This window comes from Plasmodium malariae, assembly GCF_900090045.1.
Source record: "Plasmodium malariae genome assembly, chromosome: 7".
NCBI lineage: Eukaryota > Apicomplexa > Aconoidasida > Haemosporida > Plasmodiidae > Plasmodium > Plasmodium malariae.
In genome coordinates, this window is record NC_041781.1 from 1,480,343 (window position 1) to 1,496,948 (window position 16,606).

General features: G+C 28.1%; 5 protein-coding genes across 5 annotated transcripts; 2 read left to right on the plus strand and 3 right to left on the minus strand.

The window, feature by feature from the left end:
- Positions 1 to 900: 900 nt before the first annotated feature.
- COX5B (cytochrome c oxidase subunit 5B, putative) lies at positions 901 to 2,071 on the plus strand (the record flags this gene model as incomplete). The annotated part of the gene is made up of 2 exons (XM_029004146.1): positions 901 to 1,269; positions 1,610 to 2,071. The coding sequence occupies 2 exons, from the start codon at positions 901 to 903 to the stop codon at positions 2,069 to 2,071; spliced, it is 831 nt and encodes a 276-aa protein (XP_028860863.1).
- A 1,352-nt stretch (positions 2,072 to 3,423) lies between these two features.
- Positions 3,424 to 4,488, minus strand: PSD (phosphatidylserine decarboxylase; the record flags this gene model as incomplete). Its single annotated transcript, XM_029004147.1, has 1 exon — positions 3,424 to 4,488. The coding sequence occupies one exon, from the start codon at positions 4,486 to 4,488 to the stop codon at positions 3,424 to 3,426; it is 1,065 nt and encodes a 354-aa protein (XP_028860864.1).
- A 3,222-nt stretch (positions 4,489 to 7,710) lies between these two features.
- COX6B (cytochrome c oxidase subunit 6B, putative) lies at positions 7,711 to 8,817 on the plus strand (the record flags this gene model as incomplete). Its single annotated transcript, XM_029004148.1, has 4 exons — positions 7,711 to 7,788; positions 8,050 to 8,153; positions 8,425 to 8,498; positions 8,762 to 8,817. 4 exons carry the CDS (start codon positions 7,711 to 7,713, stop codon positions 8,815 to 8,817), a joined length of 312 nt encoding a protein of 103 aa, XP_028860865.1.
- A 778-nt stretch (positions 8,818 to 9,595) lies between these two features.
- PmUG01_07039600 (conserved Plasmodium protein, unknown function) lies at positions 9,596 to 11,618 on the minus strand (the record flags this gene model as incomplete). The annotated part of the gene is made up of 2 exons (XM_029004149.1): positions 9,596 to 10,834; positions 11,586 to 11,618. 2 exons carry the CDS (start codon positions 11,616 to 11,618, stop codon positions 9,596 to 9,598), a joined length of 1,272 nt encoding a protein of 423 aa, XP_028860866.1.
- Positions 11,619 to 13,750: 2,132 nt separating this feature from the next.
- Positions 13,751 to 16,312, minus strand: PmUG01_07039800 (conserved Plasmodium protein, unknown function; the record flags this gene model as incomplete). Its single annotated transcript, XM_029004150.1, has 3 exons — positions 13,751 to 14,214; positions 14,388 to 16,005; positions 16,205 to 16,312. 3 exons carry the CDS (start codon positions 16,310 to 16,312, stop codon positions 13,751 to 13,753), a joined length of 2,190 nt encoding a protein of 729 aa, XP_028860867.1.
- Between the last annotated feature and the right edge of the window lie 294 nt (positions 16,313 to 16,606).

Genomic DNA, 16,606 nt, shown 5'->3' on the forward strand with positions numbered 1-16,606 from the left:
TATGCATTACATATATATATATATATATATATATATATTTTTTTTTTTTTTTTTTTTTTTTTTTTTTTGTTTTAACTATAAAGTTGAAAGTAGCGCAAATTATTCGCGCAGAGTACATCACTGTGTTGTTGCATTTTTACGAGTTTTTTCTTTTTTTATTTTTTCCATTTTTCCTTTTTCCTTTTTCCTTTTTCCATTTTTCCTTTTTCCATTTTTCCTTTTTCCTTTTTCCTTTTTCCATTTTTCCTTTTTCCTTTTTTTTCCTTTTTCCTTTTTCCTTTTTCCTTTTTCCTTTTTCCTTTTTTATTTTTTCCATTTTTCCATTTTTCCTTTTTCCTTTTTTTCGTGAAAGCATTTTCGCCCAATTAAATGTACATTCCTTTTGAAACTTTTTTGATATGAATTCTTCTTTAGTGTTATTTATTTAATAAATTTTTTTTTTTTATTTTTGTGCAACACACACGAACTATACCCTTTCATTTTACGCACTGTTAAAATGTTTTTCTTGTTGGGAAATATTCGAAAATTAAAAACGCATTATAAAATTTGTCACTGGAAATAACTTAAAAAAAAAAAAAAAAGATAAAAAAATACTATATATAATGATCATATAACCTTTTCCTTCGATTATAAGATTATATTATAGTACCCATATTGTATAAAAGAAGATCATTTTTGCTAGTAACGGGTATCACTTTAAATACCTGCATTAGTGGGTTTTTAATACTTGCCCAGTTATTGTATCTTTGCATATGCTCTATATTAGTAGGGGCATTCCCTTTTCTTACAAAGATACAACTTGAAGCAGAAAGATGCACATGTGAACATGTCCACATGTACACTTGATAATTTTATTGTTTTTTTATTTTTTGTTTATCTTGAATTCGTGGTTAAACTAAAATGATATGGAGTAACACAATAAAAAAATTTTTACGAAAGAATGTTGACCATTTAGGGAGAAGAAATTTTTTTATTTTATGTGATAAGCTCAGGTACAATAAGTTATATAAAAAGGAATACACTGGATTGGTAAATAATGTGCAGAAGAGGACGTACCTACATTTCGCTCGTACCCTACCAGAAGACTATGAACTACCACTGGATACATTTCCCGATAATATAAATGAAATTTTAAAAAAAGATAAAAAATCACTTGACTTTATTCAAAGTTATTGGTACTGGAAAATAAGAAGTGAGAGCAATTTGCTTAACTACGAAAAATTAATTAAAAAATCGTACAAACAGCTGGCCGTTGACATGGGCATGCAGGTTATTTTGCATACACAAATATGTGCACAAATGTATTATATATATGTATACATATGTATACATATGTATATATATGCATACATATGCGTACATTTACACATACTTACACGCATACTTACGCATGTTTGAGTTTTTTCCTTGTTCAAAGTTATAATTTTCTGTCTGAGCAATCTACGTTGTACACGAATGTCCACCTTGCCATAAATGTGTCTGTGCATGTACATTCATGCGGATGCTTGTTCCTCCAGTATTTACCTGAACAGTTCATTTTTTTTTTTTTTATTTATTATTATTTTTTTTTTTATATATTTTCTATTTATCTTTTTTTTCCCTTTTACAGATTGCGAATCCCGACAACGAGCACATGTTAGCGTTACTCGAGTTTTATGAATACCTTAAATCATCGCCATTTGTTGGTCCATTTGGTACCATTGAAAACCCCGTTTTAGTGCCGAGTGTGCACACAGAAAGAGTAGTTTGTTGTACAGGTGGAACTGGAGAAAATGAGCACGTCCCATTATTTTTTCGATGCAGAGAAGGTTTTTTATATCGATGTGGAGAATGCGACCAAATTTTTATGCACGTGCGTGTGTTATATTCATTGACAGATGGAAATGATCCATTTCCTAATGACCCTGATGTAGATGATGTTTTTGATTTAAACTTAATTGAAGAGAATATGAGTTTATATAATGATGATCAGTACGTTCGATGGCCTACAGGAAATGTAACCTATAGGCAAATGTTTCTACAAGGGAAGTGGGGAAATGAAAAGCCAAAAAGCATTTCTTCTTTAAATTAGCACAAATAAATGAGGAGGTGAAGTCTTTTTGAAATGGACCATTGAGGCATTAGTGCCCTTGCATATTATGTGCACAGTTAAGTGCAAATACATGTATAGATATATATGTATGTATACATATGTATGTATATGTATATATATATATATATATAATAGATAGATATACGTGTGTATTTTTTTTCATATACACGCACATGTATACATACGTGTATGTACTCGTATGTACCCATGTGTACATGTTTTTGTGCGTACCCGTTTTTATCCCCCCCCCTTTTTTTGTGATATGCACAGAAATACCGCAATATTCTTTCACGTCCCACAAAAAATTATGCTTAAATAATTTCCTTGCTTGTACAGAACATAACTAAAACATATTATGGAAAAAAAAAAAAAAATAAAATAAAGCAAAAACAGCATAAAACAAAGCAAAATGAATGTTCGCTTTTAGGTTGAAAATAATTTTTTTATCTGCACATAAAATATTTGCATTTTATTTTAAAATAACAGTTTTTCATATTTTTATTGGACATCGTTTAATGTTATTTTGTATATAATATATGTATATATAAATTGCAGCAAATTAGTGGAATATTAGAGGAAAATTAAGAAAAAAAAAAAAAAATTTCAAAGGTAAGCATAAAACAATTGGAGGTAAATTAAACATTTATCGAAATAAGGGGAAGACAAAAAAAGAATGCGCGGAGTTAATTCAGTATATAAAGGCGTTATATGCATACCCGTGAATGCCGCTCTTTTATACATATATACATGTATAAATATATATATATATATATATATATATATATATATATATATATATATATGAACGTACACACGTATGCATGTACGTATTAATGTTAAAATTGAGAATGCACTAATATCAACTCAAAGGAACAGCTTATAAATTGCGCTGAAATGAAGGAGTGAATGACATACGTTAATTGAAAGTAGATTTAATTAAATTAACTATAAATAGCAAGATGTTTAATTAGCAAATTGGACACATCTTACATATGAGGGGGTGATAATATCACATATTTAAAAGGTGCGCGCTCATGCATATATGTACATGTGCATGCATATATATATACACATAAACAATACACGTATATTTACACGCCATCATATGAAGGTGTAACATATAATACAAAATTATCGTGCATGCATGTACACATTAAAACAAATTAAAACATTTTGCTGTTGATCGAAGCAAGCTCTCACTTCGCTATCTTCTCTAGATTAAACGCGAAAACCAACTAGTAGCTGGTAGGGTCATCCAAAAGATGACCAATTGATAACAGGGTAACACTTTTGGGGTCCACTTTTGGGGTCCACTTGCTACCTCTGCTGATTCAACTCCTAATTTTAATGAACATATTTTTTGGCTGCTCTATCTCGTTAACCCCACCGACCCTTTCGCCCACTGATACGACTTGGTTTGGCTTTATGCTCCACATGAAATCGCTTTTATTTTCAAAAATTACAATTATGGATGATCCTAACTTAAATTCCCCTATTTCATCACCAACTTCAAAATTTTTATAATTATCAAAAATTTTCGTATCAATATCTCCCCCCATATAACTTAACTGTGTTCTTAAATTATTTGTTAATAATTCTTCATCATTTATAATTTTAATATTACCAACATTATAAGCACTTATAGCTGCATAATACATATTTCCACCTGTCCATTCTCCTGATAATATGACTCGTTCATTAATATTAAATAAGTTGTTAATAATTTTAAACATACCTTGAAATAAGGGGAACAGTTCACCTGATATATGTCTTCTTACTTTATATTTAAAATTAAAAGGAGCATGAAAATGATGATATTTTTTGGGATTTAAATAAAATATAGCATAATAAAATCTTGTATTTCCATCTTTATATTTCTTTTCAAAATTAGCTCCTAAAAAGGTCTTAACATGAAATTTTATTCCTTTTACATTTTCAAGATAATCTGATTTTAATTCACCAAAATCTACTACTTCACTATCACATGGACTAACTACTGAATATTCACTAACATCACCAATTGGTCTTGTTTCTTCTCTTATATATCTTGAAAAGAAATCACCAAGTGATTTATATGACTCAATAGGATATTTTATCTCATCTTTATTTATATTCATATAATTAATTAAAGAGTTGTATACATATAAACGATATGTTTGTGGAATTTGTATCTTAAAAATTTTTCCAGCAATTCGACTTCTAGTTCTCCCAAATAATAAACGAGCCAAAAATAATTTACAACTTTGTGTAAATTTTACATTATCTTCATAAACTGTCAGTACTTCATGATACTTGTACTGAAACATAAGAAGAAACGATAGTATAGTCACGCCTGTTATTATATATTTGTTTTTGTACAAACTAAATTGGCGGGAGTCATTTCTGTTTCTCTTCATTTCTTCGGCAGGTGACGAACGCGAGACACGCAAGGGGAGAAACAGCGTATATATATATATATATATGCACGTGTGTACATATATATATATATGTATATGTACATATACATATGTGTTTGCAAATATATGTGTGTTTGTAAATATATGTGTGTTTGTAAATATATGTGTATATAATATTTATTTATTCGTGCGTAAACACAATTTCGTTAAATTGTGAACATGCGTGTTTTTATAATTAAATATATATATATGTTTATATGTATATGTGTACATATATCCCTATGTATGTATATATTTTTTTTTTTTTTTTTTTTTTTTTGCATGAAATAATTCTTATCATCTATGTTGCAATTTTTCTGAACGCTCATAATTTTTAAAGAAAATTTTTACTTTTTTTTTTTTTTTTTATTTTTTATATTAAATCTTTTAAAGGATAAATATAATTATGTATGTATGTATGCACTTGCTTCAGATTTACCATAATCTATGTTTGTTTCTCATAATTCGCTAAATGTACCGTTAAATTATATGCTCATACATGTTTATATATATATATATGTATATATTCATATATGAATATATTCATATATTCATATATGTCGAGCCTGAATATTTCATCTTTTATGCATATATATACATGCGTCCTGTTCTTTTATTTTTTTTATTCGTATATTTTTTGTTTTTTTTTATGTACAATATGTTACGTGTAATTCTACGTTTTACATCATTTTTCATTCTGTTCTGTTTTATTTTGCCATAATTTATTTCGTTATGCTCTATTTTGTTCTATTTTTTTCTTCTCACTATTTAATTTCACTTTAACTGTTTTTCCTTAATTTGTTTTTCTTAACCATGCACCACAGTTCTTGGGAAATGGGAAGAAAAAATGTTAACATACTTTGTATACCGCCTGTTCATATAAATTTTAAAAGTCGATATAAGTTCCTCTGTACCTTGTTTTAAATGGCAAATGCACGAAAAGAAAAATCCTTTACAAATAACAACAAAAAATAAGAAAAGAAACAACAAATGAGGAACAATATGAAAGTAAACAAAAATGATGAAAAAAAAAAAAAACAAAACAAAGGAGAGGAGAGGAAAAAATAAAGGAGCAAATTAACATAAAAAACTTACGAGAAAAAAAAATTATTTTTAAATGATGCTAAAGGGGACACTCAAGGATATACATATAAGTACATATATATATATATATATATATATATGTACATGTACATGTACATATAACTGATGGGTGAAAGAGATAAATGTTAATTAACAGCATATATAGATGAACACATATGTATGGGTAGGTCATTACTTTTCAATGATCTGACGAGACAAAAAAGGTAAAAGTAAAAATGAAATAGTAAAAATTAAAGAAAAAAAGGATAAAAAGATAAAAAAAAGAACAAAAAGATAAAAAAAAAGGACAAAATATAGGATAAATCTTTAACTAAATGGGTGGATAAAAAAAAAAAAAAAATATGAAAGAAGGACAAAAAAACAAATTAGCAAAAAATATTAATAAACGAATTAGGATAAAAACAAACTAACATAATGCATTCTACAATATAAATATATAAAATAAATAAAAAGAACAAAAAAGCAAAAAAAAAAAAAAAAAAAATATTTAATTATAAAGAAGAATGTCAAAGATAAATTAAAATATTATATATATAAGTGTGGAAAATACTAAATAATAAAATACAAAAGAGAATATTTAAAAACAAAATATATAAAAAAAAAAAAAAAAAAAAAGCAAACATATGATACAGTAGTTAATTTTCTTAATAAATTTATTTTAATTAAACAGAAAACATTTTATCACTTAAAATTAAGAAAATCTATTTTTAAAAACATATTTTCCTTAAGTAATATGTGCACGATAAATTTTTGCTTCAGGAATTTTTTTTTTAAATTGTACTCCTGCATAATCAGGCAAATAAAATTACCAGTTAGTAAATATTCATATAAATAAATCTATGTATATATGCTTTTACGTATACTTAAATGTACGTTTATATGTATACATTTTATATATATTAATGTACGTAAATATATGCATATAAATATGTGAAGATATACATATATATGCATAATACTTGTACAAAATATGTATACATTTTTGAAAACCTGGGCGCAGCATCCTTTTTTATAATCTTAGATAAACAACGAAGCCATTAAAAAAGGAATAAATGCGTGAACTAATCTGCATATAAGTTTATCTTGCCGTTAATTTTATTTCTTTGTAAGCTGCTATATATTAACAAAATAGAAAAGTGGTAAATGCTGTTTTCACTTTTATGTATGTTTGCAAGATTTTTAAAAATATTTTGTGTGCAAATAAAAAAAAAAAAAATACAAATATGTACGAATACGAAAATATACAATACTAAAATATACAGTACAAAAATATACAATATGAATGTATACTGTATAAAAATATAAATACGAAATTATACAATACCAAAGGATAAACACAAAAATATACAACATGAAAATATAAATTACATTTGATGCCCTAATGACAAAAATTTTATAAATAAAAATGTGTAAAAAATTATTGTACCCATCTTTTAAAAATACATTTAAACGTTTGAAAAAAAAAAAATTAAAGGCGAAAAATGAAAAATTAAAGCTAACAGATGAAAGATAAAAGCTAAAAAACTAGCGTTCAAAGACGAAAGCGAAATAACGAAAAAACAATAAAACATTAACAATAAAACATTAACAATAAAACATTAACAATAAAACGTTAACAAAAAATTTAAATCTGCACAATAGCGAAATACTGCTTATATAAATAGCTCCTTCCACAAACATAGAGTGCAGGAAAATTGGGCAAACTTCCCATAACTTCACCTATTGAATTAAAGGGAATAATAAAATGAAAACAAGGTGCATATGTGAATATGTGAAATATTAAATAATATATTATATTAAAAAAAAGAAAAAAGAAATTTTTTTGTTTTTTTTTTTTTGTAAATAATGACATAAAATGTGGATGCGAAAATTGCACGCGGATAATAAACATGATATTCGTATTTTTTATTTATAAATTAAATTGTTCTCTCTAAGTAACTTTGCAGAGCTTTTCTTTACATTTTTTTATAAAATGAAAAATAGTACATGTGCGCATACGCATATGCATGTGTATATTGTATGTTTATAACTGAATAAATGACAAAAAAAAAAAAAATTAAAATAAATTGTTTTTAAAAAATGAGTGAATCCAATTATTTAAGCCATAAATTTATAAAAAATTATGACGAACTGACTTCTCAAAACCCGCATGCTAGTGTAATTCAAGATTTAATGAATACATGCATATATTCTTACTTATAAACATATATGTGTATAAATTTTGTAAAGGGAATATACTTTATATATTTTTATCTTACGCCTATCTATCCCATAATAGTTTCACAAAATAGTGCTTATCTTTGTGTTGTCATGAAGAACTACACGTTTTGTAAAATAATTATTTTGTTGTAGATAATTAGTAAAAAATTGATATAATATTTTTTTTTTTTCCCTTTATTTTCCCTGCTACTATGACAGGATCCACGATTTTTACAAGTGAACCAGTTCAATCACTGCGCTTATAGATATACTTTGTTCTGCAGATGTGCAAGGGAATTAGGTGAAGAAAACCCTCGTTGCAAGTGAGATTATTTGTTGCGTGCGCACGTACACGTGTACATATACGTATACATGTACATATATATGTATATATATATATATATATATGTATATACGTACTTACACGCGTGCGTACCCATATCTGTACCCATGAAATAATTTTTAACGTTTGAGAATATTAGTTCAGAGTTGATGCGTACTAATATAAGAAGAGATAGACGTGTGCGCCAAAATAATCTTTACGTTTATATGTGTGGTCATACTTTTTTTTTTTTTTTCTCATTCATTTTATAGATTTCAGTATTATCGCGCACAAATTGCCTGTACAGCTGAGCAGCTCGAAGACTGGGATGACCACAGACAGAAAGGTAACATCACAGAAAGAAGGAATTAAAAGATATGAAAAGAGAAAATATTTTAAATGAGTCGAAAAGAGAAAACATATTAAAAGATATGAAAAGACAAAAGAAAAACTATTTGTGAAAAGACAATCACGTCAACAACATTGCCTTAAAATACATTTTCGTTCACATAATATATCATGACTAAATTTCTTACATCCTGACGCATAACAACTTTTGCATAGAATAATATTTTAGCTAGTTACAATTTTTTTTTTTTTTTCTTGCAGGTACATGTGTTATGGATGTACTTCCTGATAGATTAACTGCACACTTAAGGCAATAGGTTTTTTTTTTTTTTTTTTTTTTTTTTTTTTGGCTTTATGGAATAGCTAGTTGAAAAAAAAATAAAATAAAATAAAATGAATGAACAAATGAATAAACAAAAGAGTGATTGAGCTAATGCATGAATAGACGAAAAACAAAGAGTGAATAAGATAAAACAGACAGAGGTAAATTACAAGTGTGAAGGTTGCTTTTGCACATGTATCGAACGAAAAAATATGAATAAGCATTTTATTTTTTATCGTTATGCTAATTTTGGAAAATCCATACCCTATGGTATATTCTTTTTTTTTTTTTTTTTACGCGTAATGGTATATACAGAATGATAGTCAATTAGGACTACGTATAATATTATTAATCTATTTTTTTCTTTTCCTTTCATCTATTTTCATTTCTTTTGTTTTCTTCTCTCTTGTTTTCTTTTTTATCCTTCCGAAAGAAAACATTTTAATTATTATATTTTAATAAATGTAATTTACATTGTTCTTTCAGAACGTGCATTTATGCAAAATATGAAATTACAGAAAAAAAGAAGAATGTGTATATAAAAAAAGATGGAATAAATTGACTTAGTGTTTTAAAAAAAAAAAAAAAAATTGTAAAACATCCAAATGATCTATAATGTTGTATGTCGCATCTAACGAACGCGGTGAAAACGACAAATTTGGAAGATACTTTAAAAAAAAAAAAGAAGAAAAATATTCTATACGTATTTTTTCTTTTTCTTTTTTTTTTCCATATTATCCTTTTTTTCTTAAACTCCTCGCCCTCCCTTCTATTTAAAAGTTTTCATCCACGACAACATAAGGGTTACTGAACAACTCAATAGATTCTTTTATTTCTTTTAATTTTTTTCCAAGTTCAATTTTTTTTCCCGTATCCTTATTGTTTTTATATTCTTTATTAATCTCTTTTAATTGCGAATGTAATTCTTTTAAAACATAATTTCTTTCATCGTTTTTTAAAACTCGATACCCTTCAGGCACATCTCCAGGTTCATCTGCAACATCTTTTTTTTTTTTTAAAATATAATTTGGAAGTTTTCCGTAATTTTTATGCAAATTTTCCTTTTTCCCCTTGTCCTTTTTTTGTTTATTCTCTCTTTCTTTGAATTTATCTATAATGCTTTTTTCGTTTCGGACTCCTTCGTCTTCTCTTTTCTCGTTTCCCATTTGGTCTATTCGCATCATCTGTTCATCCGCGTCTTCTTCCACGTCTTCTTCCACGTCTTCGTCCACTTCTTCGTCCACTTCTTCGTCCACTTCTTCGTCCACTTCTTCGTCCACTCCTTCGTCCACTCCTTCCTCTTCGTATTCTTCATATTCTTCATATTCTTCATATTCTTCATAATGTTGTTCTCCCTTTGCGTTCCCTTCAGCTTGTGATTCTTCCCCTTCATATTCGTCTTCAACATTTTCCTCAACCTCCTCATATTCTTCCTCATCTTCCACGTATTCCTCTACCTCTTCGTACTCTTCTTCGTCTGCCGCCTCTGCTTCGTCTTTCTCTTCATTCACGTTTACCTGCTGACTAGTTCCACCTCCTGGCGCATTCCGACCTATACCTTGTCTTTGAGCACCTAGCTTACTACCCTCCTCATTTATGTTCTCCTTTGTATTTTCGCTTCTTTCTTCACTAGCTCGTAAATTCTTTGCTACTTTAGAAACAACTTTTTCGAATTTTTTCATTTTGAATGGTTTTTTATTTTTCATTTCCTCTTGCTTTTGTAACAACTGTTTTTGCATATTTATTTTTTCTTGCATCTTTATTCTATTTTCCTTCATATAATTTTTGTCATTCTTACTTCTCACATGAGGAAATGATTTATTAATATCTTTCATTTTACTAACAAAACAACTTGATGACGTTTGTTTTTGTGCTATAATTTTTCTGAGTGCATTATTTTGTGAACTTATTACTTGAGCTGCTTTATATAATTCCTTTTCCTCCTTCAATCTTTTCCTTTCTTTTTTCGCTAGCACTCTCCTTACGTTTTCATTAATATTGTCTTTATTCATCTAAGGGGGGAAGGGGGAGAAATAAAAAATAAAAAAAAAAATAAAAAAAAAAATAAAAAAAAAATAAAAAAAAAAAAGAGGAAAAGTGAATATGTGGGAAGGTGAAAAATAAAAACGATGCCGTTTGAGGAAGTAGGATACTGTACCTCCCCCAACGTGGATGTCAAACTAATAGGATGAAATGTAGTAAAATGATCTTTATAAAGAGACGTATATTAGCTAGTTTTATTCTCATATATTTTGGTTATTCTAATTTATAATTGTCTTTTCCTTTTCATTTTTTTCTCTTTATCTCCCACCTTTTTTTTTTAATTCCAAGTATCTTACCCTTAAGAAGATATGACCTATATTTTTATTTCTGTAAGTGAATTACCCCTGAAGAGAGTCAAGTGGTATTCGGCTTTTCATATTTCTTTTATTTTTAGACAAATGTTATGAAGAACACTGGAAATTGAAAAGCTAAGAATGAACGGAATGTTTCAAAGCAGTTGAAAAATTGAAATTGTCAATGGGTAACATTAAAAGAGTCAAAAAATACGTGAAATGTAGAAAATAGATAAAAAAAAAAAAAAAAAAAAAAAAAAAAGGTAGAAAGAAGTACAGATAATAGGTAAAAAAAATACGTAGAAAAATGGTAGAAGAAAAAAATAGAGCCTATAGTAAATGGACAATCTTGTGTATTTCCAAGAGATTCATCTTCTTTCCTTTTTGTGAAAAAATGAAAAACGGAAAATCATTCATGCATGCTCACCCTGAGGAGCTGAATGCTGACACATTTCGACATCAATGAAATTTTTATTTTTGGACCATTTTATTCACACTATGCTACTTATACATATGCCTATATCTCTTATCTATGTTACTACATAGATATATATGTATGCATATGCTCAGTGTTTTCTCATCTTTTTTTCTTCTCTTCTCTTCTCTTTCTCTTTCTCTTTATCTTTTTTTTTTTTTTTTTTTTTTTTTTTGTAGCATGACACTAGCAGCTACAAAAATGCACATAGACAGAATTTAAAAAAAAAAAAAAAAAAAAGATAATAAAAGGAAGAAAACAAAAATTAAGGAAATACAAAGTAAATAACACTAAAACGATAATTTTTATTTTTTCTATTTTCAATATGTTGGTACAGTAATTACTCTACCGTCCCGTTGGCATTTAATGATAACTTTGACAGTTTGATTTTTTCATCTTAGGGTTTACTTGGAATGAAGCGTTCTTTTTATCCTTATTCCCATTTTTAGCTTTTCCTCCTTTTTTGCGTTTTTCCCCTTTTCATGTGTTTTCATTTTTTCCTCATTTTTCCGTGGACGAAATAGAGTATATTATTTTCCCTTCGCTAGAGTTTTTCCGCTAATTGTAATTCGTCTCACGGGATAAAATATCAATTTTATTAATTTTGTGTTTTACTCTTTCATTTATTTTATTTATTGTTTTTCATTTTTATTTTATTTATCGTCTTCATTTTTATTTTATTTATCGTCTTCATTTTTATTTTATTTATCGTCTTCATTTTTATTTTATTTATCGTCTTCATTTTTATTTTATTTATCGTCTTCATTTTTATTTTATTTTAATTTTTCTTCTTTTTTTTTTTTCACGTGAAATAAAAGCCTGTGCATACACAATGTCAGACAAGGAGGCCATATTTTATAACAGCGTAACGGATCCCTATGTTGTCAATTACATATGGTTATACGGCAACAACATAACTGGAAATTCACATGGAAATGGAAGTGGATATAACAGACAAATAGGAGGAGTCGCTCTGACCAATGCTAGGTGTAGCAATAATATAAATAACATGATGACTTATATGAGAAAGGAAAATAATCGCATGCAGATCCTTAATAACAGCGAGAAGAGGGAGGATTTAACTAGTTAGGAGGTCAAGAATGCCCCACTCGACAATTCGCTTAGCAATTTACTACTCCATATTTCACTTCGCTATAATTAATTTTATTTTATTCCACTTAATTTTATTTCTCATTTTACATCTCCTCATTTTACTTGTGCTCATTTTACTTCTGCTCATTTTATTTCAGTTCATTTTTTTTTTTTTTTTTGAGCATATACAAAACAAACAAAACCAGTGAAAGTCCACTTTCGCTGGTTGTCTGACATTACTACTTGCTTCACCCCTTTTTGATCCAATGAACCTACGTTTCGTTACTTGCCCTTTTTTACATATCTTTAGTCTTTACATTGATTTGTAATATGTTGCATTTTTCCTTATTTTGCTACGCTATATTTTTTTTTTTTTTTCTATATTGCTATTTTGCTCCATTATATAATATTAGACTCAATTTTTCGTAATTCTGATTTTTTTTGAGTATATATATTTGTACATTTTTCGTACATTTCTTAGTGCATTTATTTGTACATTTTTCGCACATTTCTTAGTGCATTTATTTGTACATTTTTCGCACATTTCTTAGTGCATTTATTTGTACATTTCTTATGGGTTCTCAACGAAGATGGCCATTATTACTTGCATAGTTATGGGAAGGGAAAAAAGAAAATAAAGCGAACAACTGTCATTCATTAGCTATTTATACATGTACATATGGATATGTGTATGCTGTGTGTATGTATGCACGTATGTACATATGCCCACATAAGCACACTACTAGGTACCACTCTTCTAGCGGGTTAACCTAAAAAGACAAGCTTTTATTTGAACAAACGAAGCACATGCGCAGATGTACCTACAAAAGTGTAAATATAAATATAACTGCATGCACACATACAAACATACACTCATGCCCATGCACCTGTTTCCTCTATAGCCTTGCCAATGAAAATAAATATTACAAGGCTAAGGAAAAAAAGGCAGAGACTGTACAAGGACGGATATGTGAGCAACGTTTAAAAAAAAAAAAAAAAAAAAAAGAGGAATCCTAGTTTACACTTCAACAGTGCGCAAAATATATCAAACTCGGTAAGTCATATTTGAAAAAACATTTATTCTTTTCAAATATTTTTTCTTGATAAATAATATATGTATAATCATCAATACATTCTTCATACACTTTAGAAAAACTTTTGATGCATTCATCTTTATTATCTAAGAGAAAACATCTTAATTTATTTTCGTCTCTTTCCCTATTAGACATGTTAAAAAATATTCTTTCATTTTTTATTTCCATTCCTAAGCATGTTAAGAAATATATGGTTCTTTTTATATTGTAAAAATTTAAGCATTCATCAATGAGCTTTATATTTACGCTAAATTTATTCCTATTGTTTGCAGCATAAAGTATGTTATATATGTACTCCAATCGTATATTTTTTAGGTTCAAAAATAAACAGCATTTTTCAATTATAGACAGCAACTTCAAGTCTTCGAAGAAGCGGAAGTAGTTTGCGCTTCGTACTGATATAAAAAGGAAAAAAGGATTAGCGGATGTAGCAGCACGAATGGATGTAGCAGCACGAATGGATGTAGCAGCACGAATGGATGTAGCAGCACGAATGGATGTAGCAGCACGAATGGATGTAGCAGCACGAATGGATATAGCAGCACGAATGGGTGTGGAAAAACTTAACGTGTCTTACGGTTATTCCATAAGCAGATAGATGCATTATATTTTCTAAAGAGATGAAAGAAGCTCTCATACTTATTATTGAGATAAAAATAAAATTGCACATTATAATTATGAGTGCGTATATTAAGCAGAATTATACATGACAAAGCAAAATCTAAATGATCAAGATTAATATATTTAAAAGAAAAAATATTTTTTAGTATATCATTAATGAATTCAGAAGTGTACATGTCTACTTGCTCTTTTTTGTCCCATTTTTTATTTTCATTTAAATCAATTTTTTCTCTTTTTAATACTATATCTAAATTATTCAATACATTATTTACAAAATTTAATATGTACGATACTACATTTAAAATATTTTTCATATTGTCTTCTTCGTTGTAAAGAAATTTCCACATGTTGTTACCACCTTTGTTGTTTATATACACCCTCTTTGTACCATCCTCTCTTCTATTGTTATATCTCCCAGTGGTACCGCTGTCATTTCTATTACTCTCCCCCTCCTCAATATTTTTACAGCACTTGGCATATTTAACATAAGAGTATAAGAAGAAGGAAAAAATATAATATTTAAAATGTGATAGGTATAACAAAAATTGCCCTTCATAAATGTAGTAGTAGTTGCTGCCGCTGTTATAGCCGCTCCTGTTATAGCCGCTCCTGTTATAGCCGCTACTGTTATTGGCACTACTGTTATTGGCACTACTGTTGCTATCCCCATTTTTGCTTTGCTTCATCTGTTCTGCCCCATTATCAGTATTTTCTTTTTTATTTCTTTTTTTATTAAACAGTATTAAATTAAAAATATAGTCTAATCTTATTCGTTTTAATTTATCATTAAAATAAAGATAGGACAGTTTATAAATGCAAACATTGTTGTTAATTTTTATGGACTTGTTCAAAATGTTCTCCTTTTTTACCTTATCGTTTATTATTCTATCTATATTTAAAAACTTTATCTCCTCTTCTGAGTACAATCGGCTAAGTAGTTCGTTTACGTAATCGAAGTGTCCACCCTCTTTAACTTTATCACCGATGCAGCTGCTGCTACGGCCACTACCACTACCACTACCACTACCACTGCCACTACCATTGCCAGTACCATTATTATTTTTTTTTTTTCTCTTCCCTTCTTCAGGTGCCTTTTCATGAGTTTCCCCATTTTTGCCGACTTCCATTTTTTTACATTCTTCCTTTTTATTACCAACATTGTGTGGGCTTACATTACTCCGTGCACCTCCCTCTGAGTTATTAGTCGAATGGTTTTCACTGTTATGAATGCAGTTACTGTTGCTGCTGCTTTTGATGCTACCACTGCTTTTAGTACCTATATCATTGACAATGCTATGATGTTTTTTGTCCTCCATATAACGCTTTATACATTCCAAGAAAACGTCAAAGTCCTGTATCTTGGTATTAAAGAGGAATGCATTATTTGATTCCTCCAGCACATCTAATACCATTGTTTCCTCTCTATTTAAGAATATAACAAAATTAAGAAAAATAAAATATATATCCTTCAGGTACACGTACAGTAGATAAAAGTTACTTAGAGTTAGTGCCTCAATACTCCTCAAGTATTTTAAGTCTTCTATTCTAATGTTTCGTGTATAACTCTGCAGTCAGAAAAATTAATTAATGATTAAGTGTTCATTAGAGTTGGTCATATGGTGGAGCAGCATTTAAAACATATCATTTTTGTGTAAAAATATGTACATATTATGTATGTATAAACTCTGTATAAGAGCACTTTTTTATTTATTTCTTTTTTTGTTGTTCCTCTAATTACATATGTGCATCATTTCCCATCCTCACCTGAACCCTAACATTGTTCATCTCCAGCAATGACGTTCCTTTACCATCATCCGAAGAACAAAACGTTTTAGAAATTTTTATGTTTTTTCCCTTATCTTCTTCTGGCATGTTAATGTTTTGGTTGTTCGTACTATTCTTGTACTCTCTTTTATTATTTCAACCTTTTTCGCTTGTATACTCTATTTTATTTGACTATATTTGGCTATATTTTATTATATTTGACTATATTTGACTATATTTTATTATATTTGATTATATTTGACTACATTTGATTATATTTGACTACATTTGATTATATTTGACTACACTTGATTATATTTGACTACATTTGATTATATTTGACTACATTTGATTATATTTGACTACATTTGATTATATTTGACTACATTTGATTATATTTTC